At 37.6% G+C, this 21,132-nt stretch overlaps 1 protein-coding gene across 2 annotated transcripts in view; it reads left to right on the forward strand.

Annotated features, from left to right (window-relative positions):
- Positions 1-21,132, forward strand: part of DMXL2 (Dmx like 2) — a 157,920-nt gene that overhangs the window by 82,965 nt on the left and 53,823 nt on the right. For both annotated transcript variants that reach the window (XM_047075109.1, XM_047075110.1), the window contains exons 14-15: positions 14,205-14,294; positions 16,439-16,556. In XM_047075109.1, the coding sequence (XP_046931065.1) occupies positions 14,205-14,294; positions 16,439-16,556 (208 nt within the window). The remainder of the gene's footprint in view (positions 1-14,204; positions 14,295-16,438; positions 16,557-21,132) is intronic.

The raw sequence follows: 21,132 nt of genomic DNA on the forward strand, positions 1-21,132 counted from the left end.
ATCATGAATCCTTAGACTTTTCTGGTCTGGAATAGTTTCTCAGTTTTCTTCATCTTCCTCAGTATTTCTCATGACTTTGACAGCTTTGAGTACTACTGGTCAGACAATTTGTAGAATTTTCCCTCGATTGGGATTTATTTGTCTGCTACTTTTCTCATGGTTAGACCAGAGTTATGGGTTTTTGGGAAGAGTACCCCAGATATAAAGTATCCTTCTCAACACATTTTAAGAGGGTACATGCTATCAACATGGTAATTAGTGCCTTTCTTCTTTTTTTCTTTTCATTCTTGCTAGAAGTTTGTTAATTTCATTGATATTGTCAAAGAATGAGCTCTTTGTTTCATTGATCTCTTTGTTTTGTTTTCATTTTCATTAATTTCTGCCCTTATTTTTATCATTTTCCTTCCTTATTGCATTTTTGGGGGGTGTTCTTTTTCTGGGTTTCATTAAATAGGAGCTTAGAGTTTTGTAACTTTTCTTATTTTCTAACATATGCATTTAGTGCTTTAAATTTTCCTCTCAGCACTGCTTTGGCATTCTGATAAGTAGTATTTTTGTTTTTGTTCATTTCACTATATTTTTAAATTTTCCTTGAGAATTCTTTTTTTAAAGTTTATTTATTTGAGAGAGAGAGAGAGACCAAGTTGGGGCGGGGCAGAGAGAGAAAGAGAGAGAGAGAGAGAGAGAGAGAGAGAGAGAGAGAGAGAATCCCAAGCATGTTCCACTCTGTCAGTATGAAGCCTGATGTGGGGCTTGAATCCATGAACCATGAGATCATGAGCTGAGGCAAAATCAGGTCACTTAACCAACTGAGCCACTGAGGTGCCCCTCCTTGAGAATTCTTATTTGACCCATGGGTTATTTAAAAGAGTGTTGTTTAGCTGCCCAATAAATACTGGGAAGAGGTTTTCCTTTTATCATCCTGTTACTGCCTTCTAGTTTGACTCCATGATGGTAGGAGAACACACTATAATTTCAGTCCTTATACATTTATTGTAAAGTTTGTTTTATGGCCAGGACATTGTCTGTCTTAGTATGTATTCTGTGGCACTTGAACATATTCCACTATTGTTAGATGGGGTTTTCTACATATGTCAGTTAGATTTTATTCTCATTAATGTTGGTGTTGAGTTCTTGTAGATCTTTGCTAATTTTCTGTCTAGTTCTATCAATTCTTATGAGAAGGGTGTTGAAATTTCCAACCGTAATGGTGAATTTGTCCATTTCTCCTTTTAGTTCTGTTAGTTTTGTGTTTCACATGTTTTGCAACTCTGCTTTGCATATACATTTAGTCTGAAATCAGGGTGTTGGCAGGGCCATGCTCCTTATGAAGGCTCTAGGGGAAGATCCTTTCTTGTTTCTTCCTAACTTCTGGTTGCTTCTACTGATCTTTGGTGTTCTTAGACTTGAAGCTACAATACTCTAGTCTCTGTCTCTGTCTTCACATGCCCTTCTTCTCTCTGGGTGTTTTGTGTGTACTCTCCTTAGTCTAGTATGACCTTATCTTAAACAGATTAGATCTGCAAACATCCTTTCTCTAAATAAGATGGCATTCTGAGATTCTGTGTAAACATGGATTTTGATGGGATACTATCCAGCCCATTATACTAACCAACATTTTTTCCCTCATAAGTTATATTTACAGTTGCATAGCCAGGAACCTCCAAAGTCTCTTGAGTCATTCTGATTTTCAGAGCCATATATTATGAGGAATTGTGAGATTTTTGCCTTTCTGAATGATAGACTACAGGGCATGCCTTTATTGTTGATCTTAAATTCTTAACATCGTTGCTTCCTGTCGAGTTTCCATTATTTCTGCTGATCTTTTTTGTTTTTTTTTTGTAAGTTAGAGCAGCAGTTTTCTCAGTTACTTCCTCTACTAATTGTGAGTTGAAATACAGAAAGAAGTTGTCACATGCTGTCCTCTTCCTCAAATGAGATTTTTAGTAGATGGTGAGTAGAGGCTAGTTTTTGTTTGTTTGTTTGTTTGTTTTTTCCTTTAAGAGTCATCTGAAAAGATTTGAATTTTATTCTGGGATTGAGAGATGGATTTAGGGGACACCAAAATTTTTTGGACAGGGAATTAAAGGGGTTAGTTTGCAGGATCGAGTGTAGTTGATAAGGTATTGGAAGTCTATTGAGGTCATCAAAGCCTTTGGTAAAATAAACTTGAGCTAGAGTGGTATTTGGCAGATATTGAGAAAAGGTAAAGTAGGGCTTAGTAGTTGCTTGACTATGGATACTAAAGGAAATGACTCTAAGGTTTCAAGTTTGTGATAGTGGATCCACTAGCTTTGGTAAGATACTTGTGAGGTGTTGATGATGACTTAAGTTTGAGATACATTGAGTGTGAAGTGATTGAGGTTTTAGGTAGCAAAATGTAGTTAAGATAATCGTTTTGCAGGTATTTGGAAATAAATTCCTAGTGTTACATGTCAGATACCAGTGTATATTTGGTATTTATTATTACGAAAACAATACTTGAAATCTTGAGAGCTCTAAAGGCATTAGTAACAGTTAATGTCCATAAAAGTGACCCTGAGTCATCAAGAAGGCATTTAAATTGAGAAAACTATTTATGAAGGCAGGGATTTAAAGATTTTATTTTTGAGTAATCTCCACACCCAATGTGGAGCTCGAACTTCCAACCCTGAGATCAAGAGTCCCACCCTCCACTGACTGAGCTAGCCAGGTGCCCAGAAGGCAGTGATTTAATTAAAGCTAAAAAGAATTTTCCAACCAAAATACTGAAGATAAAGTTGTTCTGGTGCCTGAAAGCATAAACTTTTGAACTTTCTTGCCAAGTGATGCTTGGTCAAGGGAGGTTCGTTCATTCATTCATTCCACAGGTATTTCATGAGTACTTATTAAAGTATTCTATATATTATTCTGTGATTCAGTAATGGGAAGAGAGAAGTGTGGTGTTGAAAGGTAGCTGTTGCTGTTACTAAAAACAAGCCTTTTGTTTACTTACTTAGAGAGTGTGCACATGCATGCGTGCACATGTGCAGGGAGGGGCAAAGAGTGGGAGAGAGAAAATTGTAAGCAGGTTCTGCGCTGTCATGGGGCTTCAACCAGAAACCTTGAGATCATGACCTGAGCCAAAATCAAGACTCAAGATGCTTAACCGATTGAGCCACGCAGGCACCCTGTCATCTCTACTTTAGAGATGAGGACACTGGTGTACAGAGAAATGTAATGACTTGTGCCAGTTCAATTAGCTAGTAGTTGTAGAGCCAGGATTTGAGCCCAGGCAGCTGGGCTCTAGAGACCAACCTCTTTTTTTTATTATTTATTATTATTTTTAAAGTTTATTTATTTTTGAGAGAGAGAGAGAGAAAGAAAACGGGCAGGGAGAGGCAGAGAGACAGAAGGAGACACAGAATCCGAAGCCGGTCCAGGCTCTGAGCTGTCAGCACAGAGCCTGACATGGGGCTCGAACTTTGAATGGCGAGATCATGATCTGAGCTGAAGTTGGATGCTTAACTGACTGAGCCACTCAGGCACCCCTAGAGACCAAGCTCTTAACCACTATGCTGTGCTGCCTCTAAAAAGCCATTTGCTTCTACATGTTTGTCAAGTTGTACCCATTGTTTTAATTCTGTAATTTAAATATATAAATTGATGATACGTGAGTATAAAAATTTTGATTTTTTTAATAAATGTTTTGGAAGTATATTGAAAAATAATTGCTGTTAATTAGGTATGGTGAGACAACTATAAAAGAATCTAGGGGGAATTGTAAAACCAAAAAACTGCACTCATTTCTTTGTAGGTATCTTTCAGTTGTTACTTCAGTTCATAAAGAACTGAAAAAGACATAGCCACGGCCTTACAGGAGGGGTTATGCAAGAAAGACGAAAGACATTTAATTCCTATTAGCAGACGCATGTACTTAAAGGCCCTCACTCTACACCAAAATACCAGTTAGTTCATGTGCATTTATGTTTTGAATAAAACAAAATATTGAAGGTATATATGTATCATTAAAATGATTCTCTGGGTTAAGCAACCTTGTTGAGTAATTAGTCATCTCTCTCTCAATTGTATGGGATAAGAAGGCTTATCCTGTGCATGGAAGGAACACTTAATTCAGATGGTGGTGGTTAGGGAAGAGTTTCTAGTGGAGAGGACACCTGACATGAGACTTACTGAAGGTATGAATTGAAAGTGAAGGAGGAATGACCCAGCAATAGCACTGCTAGGAATTTACCCAAGGGATACAGGAGTGCTGTTGCATAGGGGCACATGTACCCCAATGTTTATAGCAGCACTCTCAACAATAACCAAATTATGAAAAGAGCCTAAATGTCCATCACCTGATGAATGGATAAAGAAATTGTGGTTTATATATACAATGGAATACTACTTGGCAGTGAGAAAGAATGAAATATGGTCTTTTTAGCAACGTGGATGGAACTGGAGAGTGTTATACTAAGTGAAATAAGTCATACAGAGAAAGACAGATACCATATGTTTTCACTCTTATGTGGATCCTGAGAAACTTAACAGAAGACCATGGGGGAGGGGAAGGGGAAAAAAAAGGGAGGAAGGCAAACCATAAGAGACTCTTAAAAACTGAGAACAGTCTGAGGGTTGATGGGGGGTGGGAGGGAGGGGAAAGTGGGTGATGGGCATTGAGGAGGGCACCTGTTGGGATGAGCACTGGGTGTTGTATGGAAACCAGTTTGACAATAAATTTCATATTAAAAAAAAAAGTCAAGGAGGAAAAGAATATTCTAGGTGGAAGGAACAGCCATTAAGAAGAAACAGGTATAATAAGTATAAGAAAATAGAAGAAGTATAAGAAAGTGCATGATAAACTATAAGTATTTTATTATGCCATGCCTATTACAGCCATAGCATTGAATGTAAATGGCTTTTTTTTTTTTTTAAATTTTTTTTTTTTCAACGTTTATTTATTTTTGGGACAGAGAGAGACAGAGCATGAACAGGGGAGGGGCAGAGAGAGAGAGGGAGACACAGAATCGGAAACAGGCTCCAGGCTCTGAGCCATCAGCCCAGAGCCCGACGTGGGGCTCGAACTCACAGACCGTGAGATCGTGACCTGGCTGAAGTCGGACACTTAACCGACTGCGCCACCCAGGCGCCCCTCCCTCCCATTTAATTTACCATATTTACCATTTTTAAGTGTATAGTTCCATAGTGTTAAGTATATTCATTGTTGTTCAACAGATACTAGAACTGTTCTACAACTCTAGAACTTTGAAGTGTTTTTTCTTCAGCTTTATTGAGGTATAATTGACAAATAAAATTGTACATTGTGATGATTTGATAGAAGTTTGTCTTACAATACTGATACTCAGTATTCATTAAACTTTAATTCTTTTTCCCTCTTCTCCCACCAGCCTTTGGTAACCACCTTTCTACTTTCTGTTTCTGTGATGTTCACTACTTTAGGCACTTCATATGAATGGTATAATACAGTATTTGTCCTTTTGTGATTGGCTTATTTTGCTTGGTATAATGTCCCCTAGGTTTATCCACATTGTAGCAAGTGACAAGATCTTTTTAAAGGCTGCATAATATTCCATTGTATGTATATACCACAGTTTCTTTATTCTTTCACCCGTCATGGACATCTGGATTGCTTCTGTCTCTTTGACTCTTGTGAATAACACTGTGATGAACATAGATATGCAAATATCTCTTCGTGATTCTGCTTTGAATTTTGGGGGGTATATGCCCAGAAGTAGGATTGCTGGATCAGTCAGTAATTCTGTTTTTAATTTTATGAGAACCTCCCTACTGTATTACATAGTGGTACACCATTTTACATTCCCATAAGCAGTGCACAAGGGTTCCAACTTCTCTGCATCCACTCCCACACTTATTTTCTATTCTTTTGATAGTGGCTGTTCTGATGGGTATGAGGTGATATCTCATTGTGGTTTTGATTTGCATTTCCCTGATGATTAATGATGTTGAGTACCTTTTCTTGTGCTTATTGGCCACTTGTATATCTTTGGATAAGGTCTGTTCAGGTCTTTTGCCTATTTTGGCTTTTTTGTTGTTGTTGAGTTGTAGAAGTTCTTATGTGTCCTGGATGTTAACCCTTTATCAGATGTAAGATTTCTACTTAATTCTTTGATTCTGTAGGTTGCCTTTTTACTCTGTTGATTGTTTCCCTTGACAGGCAGAAGTTTTTAAGTGTGTTTTTTATTTTGTTCCCTGTGCTTTTGATGTCATATCCAAGAAATCATTGACAGAACCAATATCCTTTCCCCATGTTATCATGAATTTTAGGATTTTTTTTTCAATTTCTACAAAATATGTCAGGAATTCCATTGAATATGTTGACTGGTAGTATGGACATTTCAACAATATTAAGTCTTATAATCCACAGCATGAGATATCTTTCCATTTATTTATATCTTTTATTATTTTTCTTAGGAATGGTCTGTAGTTTTCAGTGTATAAGTTTTTCTTAAGTTTATTTATTTTGAGAGAGCATGAGTGGGGGCGGGGCAGAGAGAGAGAGGGAGAGAGAATCCCAAGCAGGCTCTGTGCTATCAGTGCAGAGCTCAATGTGGGGCTTGAACTCCTGAACCATGAGATCATGACCTGAGCTGAAATTGAGAGTCAGACATTCAACTGACTGAACCACCCAGGTGCTCCTTCAGTGTATAAGTCTTTCATCTCTTTTTTTCAGTTTCTTCTTAATTTTTTTTTTTATCCTTTTTATCCTTTTTGATGCTCTACTAAATGAGATTGTTAATTCCCTTTTTGGATTTGTCATTGTTAATGTATAGAAACAGACTTGATTTTTGAATAAAAAAACTTTGCTGAATTCAGTTCTAACAGTTCTTTTGTAGAATTTTTAAGGTTTTCTACAGATCATGTCATCTGCAAACAGATAATTTTATGTCTTTTCTAATTTTTCTGCTTTTTATTTTTTATTTTTTGTCTAATTGTTCTGGCTAGAACTTCCAGTCTGTGTTGAGTAGTAGTGGTGAAAGTGGGCATTCTTGCTTTGTTCCTGATTTTAGAGAAAAAACTCTCAGTCTCTTCCCATTGAGTATGACCTTATCTTTGGGCTTTTCATATATGTCTTTTATTATATGTAGGTAGTTTCTTTCTGTTCATAGTTTGTTGAATGTTTTTTTCATGAAAGCATGTTGAATTTTTTCACTGTTAAGTCTGTGTCTCTGTGGGGGGGAAGGTGGTCTAAGACTTCCTATTCCACTATTTGCTGATGTTACCTTCCCATTATGCCCTGCTTTCTTACAGTCTGTTCTCAACAGAGAAGTCAGAATGGTATTTTTAAATTTTTTTTTTCCAACGTTTATTTATTTTTGGGACAGAGAGAGACAGAGCATGAACGGGGGAGGGGCAGAGAGAGAGGGAGACACAGAATCGGAAACAGGCTCCAGGCTCTGAGCCATCAGCCCAGAGCCTGACGCGGGGCTCGAACTCACGGACCGCGAGATCGTGACCTGGCTGAAGTCGGACGCTTAACCGACTGCGCCACCCAGGCGCCCCCAGAATGGTATTTTTAAAGTGTAATTTGGATCATGTCACTATTTTAAGCCAGTGTCTACAGTGATCTGTAATACTGTACAGTGTCTGCCTCTTACCTCTTATCCTACCTTCCTTCATTTCTCTGATACTGTGTTTTTCTACTTTTCCTCTACTTCATGTTGGCTTCAGCCACACCAGTCTCTTTACTGGTCCTGGAACATGGCCAACACTCTCTCATCTAAGTGTCTTTTACTTACTGTTCTCCTTGCCTGGAATATTCTTCACTCAGATAACACGTGGTTGTGTTCTTGCCTCCTTTAGGTCTTTAGTCAAGGGAGGCCTTCCTGACCACCCCTGTCCACTACTTCCTGTCCACTTTACCACTTTATTTTCCCCTTGGCACTTAGTACTATTTCACAGTTTGTGTACTTTCGTATTTGTGTGCTCTTTGTCTTCTTTTGAATGTAAGATAAGGCAGTGCTGTATTCCCAGTGCCTGGTATCTGATAAGCACTCTTTAGATACTTGTTGAGTTGATGAATGAGTTAATGAATATCACACTGAAGAGTTTTATTACCTTGTGAAGACAATGGGAAGCTGTTCTACCAATGTGTACTTCATCAGTGCAGTATATGATACAGGTTTTCTCCATCCTCTTTTTCTTTCTTCTATCAAAATCTTCACTATTTTGAACTGGTATCTAGTTATTTTGATTTGTGCACTTTTTATTATTGCAGAAATTGAATGGTTTTCATATTTTTATTGGCTGTTGTGTTTTGTTTTGAATTGCTTGTTCATGTTCTTTGTGGGATCATAGTATTTAAATTGAGAAGGAAGACCATACTAAGTCGGAGAAGCTACACAAAGATCTTTTACATTTTATGGAGAAGAACACATTGGTAAGGGTTGCACTTTTTCAGGGAGAGACAATCAGTACCACTTTGTTTTAGTCTCTATGTCATTCACTCAGAGCCTAGGTGGGAAACAGATGACACACAAAGGTTTAACTGAGGAGAGTTTAATGAAAGAACTCCTTACAGAGCTGAGCACATGGTGATAATAAAGCACTCAGAGTCTGGTAACAGGATGAAGCCATTATTACCCTGTGGTAGTAAAGATGTTCCCAAAGATGTTCACATGCTAATCCCCAGAACCTGCAAATATGTTACCTCACATGGCCAAAGAGACTTTGCAGATGTAAATAAATTAAGGACCTTGAAATGTGGAAATTATCCTGGATTATTTTGGTAGGCCCAGTCTCATGAGTCCTTGAAAGCACGAGAACCTTTCTTGGCTGTGGTCAAAGAGAGATGTGACAAAAGAAGAATGGTCGGAGAGATGATATTACTGGTTTTGGGGAAGGAGAGAGGGGGCCATGAGCCAAAGAATAGGGATAACCTCTAGAAGTTGGAAAAGGCAAGGAAATCGAACTCTCCCCTAGAGCTTCCAGAAAGGAATGCAGCCCTGCTGGCAAGTTGATGTTCAACGAGACCCCTGTCAGACTTCTGGCCTACAGAACTGTAAGATATTACAGTTGTGTTGCTTTAAGCTATGAAGTGTGTGGTAATTTTTTGCAGTGGCAATAGAAAAATGTATCTCTATGCCTGAAGGGATAAGAAGAGCAATAACAGTGTACCAAAGCCTGGTGAGAGCTAACGCCGTGGAAAAGGAGCTGCCTGTTGGGAGAGGTGGCCACACAGGAACACAGCTACTGCCAGAACTGTGGGGGAGCAAGGGGGATAAATGCCCCAACTTCTCCTTCTCTTTTCTCTGCAGTCTCTGACCTGTCCCTCCCATTGACCGAATTCAGCCTGAAGCTGAAGCGGGGTTGGGAACTAGGTGATACGGTCCTGAAGTCAACCTCTTGGAGCACAGAATAAGGCAGACAAGGGTGGAGAATACACCAAGGTTTAGATGCAGATAAAGAATAGCCAGCAAAGATGCCCTTTAGCATCTATTGCTATTCTTTATTTAGATGAAGAAACTTTTATCTCCAGCACCGGGAAACACAAATTCTGGTTTGGCATTGTATCATTGTGTAATCATGCAATGTGTAATGATGTAATGTACTTGCAGTCCTACTTGGGACCTGAATTGATGTTGTCCTACTATCAGTCCTCATCACAGCAGAGAAATCAGGGAAAAAGAAACAACACGAAGGAAAGCTGTCATAACCCCTGCTTCCATAGATAGTCACAGAGCCTAAATTTGAGAATTGCAGTCTCCTCACACCACCAAATTCCACGTTCCCTTACCCTTTTGTCAGCACCTTGGGTGTTTGCCTTTTTTTTTTTTCTTTTTAAACCTGGTGGAGTGGCCCAAATGTTAGCGTTCTCATTTTCATTGAGTAGATACCCATAGTGGAATTACTAGATCATGTGGTTTTAGTGCTGTGTTTTAATGCAAAAAAAATCAATGATGAACAGAATGACAAAATTTTTAAATAAAGACAAATCCTACGTTACCATGATGAGCCTCGTTGGAGCCTGGGGCAAAAGGAAGAATGTGTACTCTATAAACGTTTCTGTAATTTTTCAATGGTTAATTTTTTCCCAGAACATTAAAGTAGTTGAAAAGTATTGAAAGTTGGAAGTAAGTATAGGGAAATTCACAATATTATTTTAAGTTTAAATATTTTATTTATGCCCCAAACAATTTATTATACTCTTACCTTTCTGGCTTTAACAAAGCAAACACTTCAATAATCTGATCAAAATTTACTTCTTTGCTAATCCAGTTTTCAACTGAGATTTGTCAGATATAGTAAGAGAAAGTAACTTTGAAAGTATGCTTGATGAGTGTAAATGAGAGGTATGAATATAGTTCCTGAACCTGAAAGTGAATTTTAAAAAAGGGACAAATTAGAAATGTATGAGGGGCACCTAGATGGCTCAGTCAGTTAAGTGACTCTTGATTTCAACTCAGGTCATGATCTTGTGGTTTGTGAATTTGATCCCCACATACAGCTCCATTCTGAGTGGGGAACCTACTTAGGATTCTCTCTTTCCCTCCCACGCTCGTTCTGTCTGTCTCTCTCTTTCAAAATAAACTTTAAAAAAAATGTATGAGTTAACAGATGTGTTATTATTATTGGAAAAAGAGCCTATCAAGTAAAAATTAAGGAGATTGTGGGATTCTTTCTTAGTTTCTGACTGCTGATACAACAAATAACTACCATCAAATCGGTGGCTTTAAAACAATACTTTTATTATCTTACAGTTTTGGAGGTCAGACATCCTAAAACCCAGGTGTTGGCAGGGCCATATTCCCTCTGGAGGTTCTAGAGGAGAATCCTTTTTCTTGCTCTTTCCAGCTTCTAGAGGCCCCTGTATCTCCTGGCTCATGGCTCCTTCCTCCTTTTTAAAGTTAGGAGCGTAGCATCTTCAAATCTCTCTTTCTCTGGCCTTTGCTGCTTCTGTCACATCTTTCTCTGAATCTGACCACACTTCCTCCCTCTCATAAGGACCATTATGGTTATAGTGGGCCCTTCTACCTCTAATTCAAGATCATGTCCTCATCTCCAGATCCTCAATTTAATGACACCTACAAAATCTCTTTTGTCATGTAAAGTAACATATTCATGCGTTCTGGGAATTAGGATGTGGACATTTTGGGGGGCCATTATTTTGACTACCACAGTACAAATTAGTGCAAATACTAATTTCACGTTCAAAATGGAGGTATGAAAATTAACTGAAGTGCTTTAGATCTTGAAGTTTTAACTGGAGAAAAGTTACATTATATAGATAATCTTGTTTACAAAATGCTTGGCTCATATATGTTTTGATAGTTTAAGACTTAGGGAAATTTTGTCTGAAATAGTTTTAAGTGTCATGCAGTGTCCATAATTTATAATATAAAATCAACATTGTTGATTGGATCTTCTAAAACTGACTCACAAATTTTGCTTAGTGCAGTCTTACTCACATTTGGAAATGTACTTGAGAACTTAAAGAAAATAATACTGGTCACAAAGTTGTCCTGCAAAAGAAGTTTCAGTAAGTTGAAGTTAATTAAAAATCATTGAAGATTGTCTCTTGGTCAAGAGACTATCAAATAAGTTGTCTGTTTTGAAAACAAGATAAGCAAAAAGTAGATTTTAAAAAAATTGATAAGTTTGCTGCCATTAAAGCCAGGAAAATAAAATAATATTCTTTTGGGATAAATAAATTTAAATTTAAAATAATGTGAATTTTAATGTACCTACTTTTCAGTAGTTTTCAACCACCTTAATGTTCTAGAAAAAAATTAACCATTTAAAAAATACATAAAAACATGTGTGTGAAGTTTTGCTTTTATCTCAGGCTCTAATATGGCTCATCAAGACACTTTTTTTTTTTTTTTTTAAGTAATCTCTACACCTAATGTGGGGCATGAACTCATGACCCCAAGATCAAGAGATGGTTGCACGCTTTTCTGACTGAGCCAGTCAGACACCTCATGACACTATTGAATGCTGTATTTAAAATTTTGATACTTGAGGGGCGCCTGGGTGGCGCAGTCGGTTGAGCGTCCGACTTCAGCCAGGTCACGATCTCGCGGTCCGTGAGTTCGAGCGCCGCGTCAGGCTCTGGGCTGATGGCTCAGAGCCTGGAGCCTGTTTCCGATTCTGTGTCTCCCTCTCTCTCTGCCCCTCCCCCGTTCATGCTCTGTCTCTCTCTGTCCCAAAAATAAATAAAAAATGTTGAAAAAAATTTTTGATATTTGATTCATTTTGAATTTTTTTGCATTGATTTTGATTTAAAAATCATTTAAGATATTATTTATCTTGATTATTGAGTTTTTGGCACCCCATCTTAAATTTTGTATCCAGGGTGAGTATTTTCACTCACTTTATCCTAATTCTGGTTCTATCTTCTGCGTAAAATGGGTTCCTTTGTTGGAGGTGGGGTAGGATCCTGTAGTGTTAAATAAGGCATTTGTTAAGGCCATTAGTTATAGTGCCAGGAGAAGAGTTGTTTGCAGGCAAGGCAAATCCTTTGCTGGAATGGGTATCCCTACCAGGGGATTACAGCCTTGGCTGCATGTCAGAAGCACCTGAGGAGCTTATAAAATGCCTGATGCTCAGATTGTACCCTAGACCAATACATCAATCTGTGTGCGTGGGACCTAAGTATCAATGGTTGTTAAAGTTCTTCAGGTGATTCATTGTGCAGCCAAGGCTGAGAACTGTTAGTTTACATCAGTATTTATTAAACTTCAGCATGTACACAAATCATCTAGAGATTGTACATGAGATTAAAATGCAGATATATTCACTTCAGAGCCTGAGAGTTGCATTTATAAAAAGCTTCTGGATGCTGCTATCGTTGCTGGTCCATTGACCACACTTGAGTAGCAAAGATTCATGGTGTATTAGAGATATTCCCATGTTTTAACCTCACCACCTGTAGGCATCCAGATTTCAGTGAACAAACCCAGCCGACTGTTAACACCACTTGCAGGTGTCTGAGCTAACACTTTAAATACTGAATCTTGGGTGAAGGTACTTGTAACAATAAATTCAGCCCTACCCAACCACCACGTATCTTGTCCTCCTTGGTCTAATAACCCTAGAATCTGTTCCCATACATGGTTTCTGGAATCCTGCTGACAAGAAAGATCCTACAGCTCCAGAGTATGTGCTGTTTTCCCAGAGCCAATCTTGTATAAATGTCCCTAGGCTAAGCTGGGATCTAACCCCTCTTCGTGGCCTGGAGGTGGTAAGAAGTAATAGAGGTGATTGATACTAAGGAGATTGGGCAGTTCCTTGTGAGGCAACTGCTTCAGGTGAAGTTACTGAAAGGTTTTTATGCAAGAGAAGCTTGATTGGAAGAAGGGAAAAGGGACTGTTTTTTTCAGCACAAGGGTTTTGGAGTTTGGGGGTCCAAAGTTAGGCTTCCTGTGTTAGTTCGAACATCCTCATCTCAAGGCAGAGTCTCACTTCTCAGCCATTGCCCTTACCTTCTAACTGGCAGAATTGTACTTTTATTTTTTTAAGTTTTTAAAAATTTATTTATTTTGAGAGAACAAGCAGGGGAGGGGCAGAAGGGGGGGATGGAGGATCAGAAGCAGGTTCCGTGCTGATAGCAGAGAGCCTGTTGTGGGGCTCGAACTCACAAACTGAGATCATGATCTGAGCCAAAGTCGGACACTGAACCGACTGAGCCATTCAGGTGCTCCTAATTTTTAAAAATATTTATTTATTTCGAGAGAGAGACTGAGAGAGAGCAGGGGAGGAGCAGAGAGAGAGGGAGAGGGAGAGTATCCCATGCAGTCTCCATGCCTAGTGTGGGGCCAGACATGGGGCTTGATTCAGTGACCCTGGGATCATGACCTGAGTCAAAATTGAGAGTCAGATGCTCAACCTACTGAGCCACCCAGGCGCCCCCAGACTTTAAATGGTATTGCAGATCTGCAAACCATACACATGGGCATTGGGCCAGACCCTCAGCCATGTCCGTCTTGAAGCTTTAAGACAGCAAAATGAGACATGTTGAAAGAACTAGATGCCTTGAAGTTAAGCACTATTTAGGTAAACACTATAGATTTTTCTAATTGGTTTGTTAATGTTAAACATGAGAATAAGATTGAATATAGAAGTTTGAAATATTTCTTTGAATGTATGAATTGCCATTGCCAGTAAGTGAATATATAGAGGATCCCTCAATGTCTGAGATGCTATATCATATTGACAGATTCATGCATTGTTGATCATTAACATTTTGTGTTTTTTGTTTACAGAAACTTATTGGAGAAGTGTTTAATATTGTGAGCCAACAGTCTACTGCTCGACCTGGCTGCATTATTGAACTTGATGCAATAACCAACCAAGTAAAAACATGCTTGTGAATTGGGGATATTAATATACTTCATCCCAGAATGCTTTATTTGCATCTATTTCATTCTCAGAATAATTTTCTTGTTTAGTACTAAATGTAGCCAGCTTCTCTTGATTTCCATAATGAAAATCTAATGATTTAGGAATTACTCTCCAGTTGAATTGTACCTGTAGCCCTATTTCCTATTTAAAGGTCATTTGATTGAGTGAGGGAAACCATGAAGGAAAATACAGTACAGCTGCATAGGAGCTTGGTTAGTGGTTTCTCTTTGTATTATTACTCATTTCAGCTCAGTTGATAGTTTCAGCTTTAGAGTGTTGGCCTTGTTAGGCTGAATGTTAGATATTTTATATCCAGTAGAATGCAGATGAAAGTATACATGTACTTTCTAATCACAGTCTTTTGTGTAGTCACTGTTCTTCCCAGCTACTATCTAGGAAAGAGGGAGAACCCTTCTCCCTACAGCCACTTTGTAAATTCCTTTCTAGCCCTTAGGATATTTGTTTCTTCAGGATCATGTTGATGGACTAAGGGATAGAACTAATATATTCATTCTAAATAGGAAAAAAAAAAGATTTTTTTGGTGAGGAAGTTAGCAATATTTTCAAACAAGGAAATGAGGAATGAGCTAATCATATTTAAAAATAAATATAGTTATGTTGTTATTTTTTCCATGATGCCTTGCGTATTCTGTTGGGGAAAATGTAGTAATTTCCAGCAATGAAGAGAAACTATCATGCCAGCTCTTGGCAACAGAAATGTGGCTGCCAGACTCAAATTACTAATGCCTTCAAGGAGGTCCTTAACCTGTGATTTCCTTTTTCTCTCCTCCATAGAGGTATAGGAGAAGAGTGGATTGTCTTCATTCCCATAAAGGTCTTAATTTTTAAAGGACTGGGTGTTAAAGTCATCTCCCACTTTAGCTCCTTCTCTTCGGGGGCCACTCTCACTTAGCATTATGCTTTTTACTTCATACCTGTTCAAGATTTTTTCCCCTCTAGTTGTGGTTATCTTTAACACAATGGCTGGTAAACAGCAAGCACTGATAAATGGCTTAGGCTTATAAATTACAAAGTTTCAAACTCATTCTAGGTGTGGGCCCAATGTGCTGTATGATTTTTATATCCATGAAGACGTCACCCTTCCCTTTTCATTTATTTTTTTTTTCCTTTGGGGCGGTTACCTTTTGTTTTTATTATAAATGTGAAGGGATTTTTGGTTTCTATCTGGAGAGACATAAAAATACTATATAACTTTCATAAAAATTCTGTGGGTCAGCCTAATCTTACAGTTCTTTTATTTCTGTGTACTTTGCAAGGAGGTTGATTTCCTTTATTCTGTAAGATTTAGCCCACAAGGAAGATTCCTTCCTTCCTTGAAATCTGTGGCGTAGTCATCCAATTATCTTGACACACTTCCATAATAAGATTTTGTTTGGATTTAGTCTTTCCTTGAATTTCAGCTCACTTTTGTGATTATAAGGAGCCATTTGTGATTATTTTTATCTTTTTTTCTGTATTGTTCAAAACCACGTTTAGCATAGCAGTAGCAGCTCACAGTGATGTGTCATCCCTCCTTTTAGAAATCCTAGTTACCTACATGTAGCTACATTAATCCAGAGATGTGTCACTCAGCTGCCTGTTATAGGGCCCCTCATAATTCCCTCTAGACAGACTGGGAATGCTTTGAGGATTTATTTGGGTTCTCAAGTGGAATTAGGAAAACCAAGTGAATCCTGTACCAGTTACCTTATTACATAGTCAGCATAGCCTTCTCCAGCCAGTCACAAGACCTGATATTTTTGAGTTCCCAATTGTATAGATCACTTATGGTTGTGTGTGTGTGTGTGTGTGTGTGTGTGTGTGTGTGTGTGTGTGTATGTGTATTCAGAAGCAGATCTGTTCATTTCTTTTTATTATTCAATTCTGCTATGGGCTGTAGCATCTTTTAAAGCAATTTTCTCTGCCCAGGTGATTTAATGATTTTTTTCCTGTTGCTTTTTCCTTTCTAATTCATTAGTTAATAAAGAATAGAAATTGTTAGATTTATTTCTTATACATTAGTGTTCTTAGGAGATGAGGGGTGGAAGATAGGGAATTTCAATGATAAAACTTCATTTTTTTTTTATATTTGTAGTGTGGCTCAAATACACAGTTGCTTCATGTGTTTCAAGAAGACTTCATTATAGGATACAAACCGCATAAGGAAGATATGGAGAAAAAGGAAACAGAAATATTTTTTCAGCCATCACAAGGTACTTTTAAAAAATAGTCTTGACTTTGATACCTTAATATTAAAAAAAATCTCCAAATTTATATTGAGTGTGGATCTTTATATCAAAAGTCATCATTCATAATTTTTAGTAAATAATACCATGTGATTCTGTAAAAATTGCTTGTTTGTGAAGAAGGCATGTGAGTGAAAATTACATTTTTAAAGATAGTTTCATTAATGACCTAGATTTTGCCAAGAAAATGTTAGTTATGAAACCTAGTTTAACTGTTTTAAAAAGTAATTTTAATTGTTCAATTCTACAAGTAAATTGTTTTGATTGGTAGTAAGTTCCCTGTGGTGTCTTAAGCAAACCATTTAATTTTAGTGTAAGTATTTTTTTTTAATTTTTTAATGTTTATTTATTTTTGAGAGAGAGAAAGACACAGAGTATGAGCAGGGGAGGGGCAGAGAGAGAGGGAGACACAGAATCTGAAGCAGACTCCAGGCTCTCATCTGTCAGCATACAGGCCGATGCAGGGCTCAAACTCACGAATGGTGAGATCACGACCTGAGCCAAATTTGGACCCTTAACTGACTGAGCCACCCAGGAGCCCCTTAGTGTAAGTTTTTAAAAGTCCCCAATAAATTGCTAGAGACCATTGATGAATATAGAATATAAGACATTGTTTTGTATGCTATATCAGGAACCTCAGATACACTGGGAATTAAAGGTACCACCTCATAATTTCCCCCTCTGATGTGTTGTATTTGTTTTTGTGTTTCGGAAGAAAGTAGTTTTCCATAAGAGCTTTCAGGAATAGACCCCATATGATGTTTAGTTGAAACTTTATTATTTAGTTTAAAATGTTTCTTTTAAAAGTCAGAACTTTGTAATTATAAAACAGTCATGTTCTCTTTGAATGTAGAACGTATTTGAACATAGAACAAATAGAATGCTTTCTTTTTGAAAGAAGGAAAGACATATTCTACTTTAAGAATGCATTTTATATGATGAACATTCTTTTAGTTTACAAAAGGTTTCCAGATGTTTTATCTCATTTGGTTATAGATTGTAAGTATCTAAATGGACATATTTAATTTTCTTGGTATAGCTTGTATCACAGAAGTGTATATAGATATTTCAGTACAGTATTTCTACCAAATTTATACAGTTAAGTGCCTTTTCTTTAGTGAAAAATAAGAGAATGAATTTTTATCTTCTATGAGGCTTACCTTAAACATATCTTCACTGCTTACTAGTAATTTTTTTCCTTTTATGTATTTTGCTTTTTATTTGAATACTTTTCTTCTTGATAAAGTTATTAGTTGTCACATTGTTTTATTTCACTGTCACTAGGGCATAAAATTACTGCTTTATAGATTTAAAACGTGCTTTTCCATAGTATTTCACCTTTACAAAGATTTAAACTCTTTTATATGCTTTCCAACAGACCTAGGTACTGTTTATTGTTCTACTTCTAACAAGAAATTCATGCCAGTCTACTAGAAAATGCTTATAGAAAGTATTTTATTATAATATTTTTAATTGAAAGAGTTAAATTTAAAAATATTTTATTTCCCTCTTTTGACATTTCTTTATGTCATTGCAAAATTATGCCAAAGGATTTCCCAATGCCTTTCTTGGTTTTCCTTTAGATGTTGTACAAAATTTCTTTGACATTCTTCTTGATTTTGAAGCTATTTTCTTAAAAGACTTAATAGGTAGACTTTCTTTTTTTCCTGCCCCTACCTTATTTTGTACTTTCTAAGTTTTAATTAAAATTTAATTTCTTTTAATTAAGAAAAATGCCTATTACAGACAAAAGTAGAGTGCATAGTCTAAAGATTTTAAGATTTTGTTGCACTTGCTTTACCTATCTTATTTTCTTTTCCTTTGTTCCTGAATATTTTATTTTATTGTATTTTTATAAGTTTTATTTATTTGTTTTGAGAGAGAGAGAGAGAGAGAGAGAGCGCACAAGCAGAGGAGGGGTAGGGAGAGATGGAGAGAGAGGATCCCTAGCAGGCTCCCTGCTGTCAGTGCAGAGCCCAATGGGGCTTGAACTCAGAAACCGTGAGATCATGACCTGAGCCGAAATCAAGAGTTGGATACTTGGACTGAGCCACCCAGGTGCCCCTTGAAACATTTTAAAACAAACCTAGTCATCATATTGTTTCACTCCTGTGTACTTCCATATGCATTTCTAAAAATGACCTTCTTACATGAGTGCTTTTATCACATTGATAAATAACAAAATTCCTCAGAATTGTGTAATACCTAGCCCATGTTAACTTGATTCAGTTGTCTCAAAAATGTCAAAATTTATTTTTTAATTTGTTTGGATCTGTATCCAAACAAAGTTCACACATTGTATTTCATTTTTGAGAGTCTTTTAAACTAACGTGACCCCCCCCCATTTATACTCTCATTATGCTACTTGATGTAGAGAAAGTTATTTTATAGCAATTTCTCTAAGTAGTTACTTGCGGTGTCATTCAAACTTTCTCCTGTAAAGTACAAATTACCTCTGTAGATTTGATTAGATTCAGGTTCAACTTCCTAGGTGAAGCTGTGTCCTTTATAGAAGGACATAAGAAAGAACATCACTTAGGATGTCTCATTTTTAGTGATGCTAAGATGCAGAAGATTCACATGATAGGTGATTCCAGTGTAATATTTGCCAGCAATCTGCTATATCATGGTTTCTTTTTCTTTTTTTTTTAATTTCTTTTTACATTTATTTATTTATTTTTTTTTTTTAATTTTTTTTTTTTTCAACGTTTATTTATTTTTTGGGACACAGAGAGACAGAGCATGAACGGGGGAGGGGCAGAGAGAGAGGGAGACACAGAATCGGAAACAGGCTCCAGGCTCTGAGCCATCAGCCCAGAGCCCGACGCGGGGCTCGAACTCACGGACCGCGAGATCGTGACCTGGCTGAAGTCGGACGCTCAACCGACTGCGCCACCCAGGCGCCCCTACATTTATTTATTTTTGAGAGACAAAGTGAGACAGAGCACAAGTGGGGGAGGGGTAGAGACAGAAGGAGACACTGAATCCTAAGCAGGCTCCAGGCTCTGAGCAAGCATTCAGCACAGAGCCTGACATGGGGCTCGAACCCACAAACTGCGAGATCATGACCTGAGTCGAAGTCGGTCACCCAACCGACTGAGCCACCCAGGTGTCCCTCTTTTTCTTTTTAAAAAATGTATATTTATTTATTTTGAGAGAGAGTGCCTGAACGAGCAGGGGAGGGGCAGGCAGCGAGAGAAGGAGAAGTCTCCCAAGCATGCACTGTACTCTCAATGCAGAGCCCAGTGCAGGGCTCAATCCCATGAACTGTGAGATCATGTCCTGAGCCAAAAGCAAAAGTTGGACATTCAGCCAACTGAGCCACCCAGACACCCTGTCTACTATATCATGGTTTCTTCCATTAGTGTTTTTTACTCCATTATTTCATTAAGGATTGCAAAGTTATGTTTTCCTAATCTTACCAGTTTTCATTTATTATCTGGAAAGTATTTGTAAAGAAAAGCTTTCCCTTATCAACTGAAGCTATTTGGTTACTTTGAAATACAGAGTTATTTTTAGGAAATGTAGGGTAAGTATTTAGCTCCTTCCCTTTAATTGGCAACTTCAGAGGAAGGAGTTTGTGCCTAAGTTATCAGCAGGTATTACTGATGAATATGATGTTGTTTGGTTCAAGTTGGTCCAAGTTTGTCCTGAGTCCTTTTGACACAATCTCATTGTTCTTGCTAGTTTACTTTCTTTCAGGCACCATAAGTCATCCTAAGCTCAGGTTACAGATATCCTTTGCAAAAATGGAGTCATCCCTCCAAACTGTTCTTTTTAATGAGGTGTGGTATTTAGAGACCACAATTAGAGCTCTAGCAGTGCTCGTTGAGTTGTCATTGAATGTCAGTGAGTTGTCATTATGGATTTTCTTTCTTTCTTTTTTATTTTATTTTAGAGAGAGAGAGAGAGAGAAAGAAAGGGAGAGAATCTTAGCCAGGCTCTACGCTTAGTGTGAAGCCTGACACAGGGCTCTGTCCCACAACCCTGGGATCATGACCTGAGCTAAAATCAAGAGTCAGATGCTCAACTGACTGAGCCACCCAGGCGCCCTGGGTTTTCATTTTTAAAGACAGTTTTTGCTCAGTATCACTCATAAGCAAGGAAATGCAAATCAAAACCATAATATCACCTCACACCTGTCAAAATGGCTAAAATCTAAAATACAAGAAATAACAAGTGTTGGCAAGGTTGTGGAGAAAAAGGAACCCTCATGCATTGTTAGTGGGAATGTAAACTGGCAGAGCCACTGTGGAAAAAGTATGAAAGTTCCTCAAAAAATTAAAAACAGAGCTAGCCTATGATGCAATAATCATACTACTGAGTATTTACAGAAAGAATATGAAAACACTGATTCAAAAGGATATATGCACCCCTATGTTTATCGCAGCATTATGTACAATAGCCAAAATATGGAAGCAACACAGATGTCCATTGATGAGTGGATAAAGAGGATGTGGTATGTGTATGTATGTATATACACACATACATACACACATACATACACACACACAATAGAATATTTTTCAATCATGAAAAAGAA

Source organism: Lynx rufus, unplaced genomic scaffold, assembly GCF_022079265.1.
Source record: "Lynx rufus isolate CCGP_SWC_20201006 ecotype Redwood Valley unplaced genomic scaffold, mLynRuf1.p SCAF_13, whole genome shotgun sequence".
NCBI classification, from domain to species: Eukaryota; Metazoa; Chordata; class Mammalia; order Carnivora; family Felidae; genus Lynx; species Lynx rufus.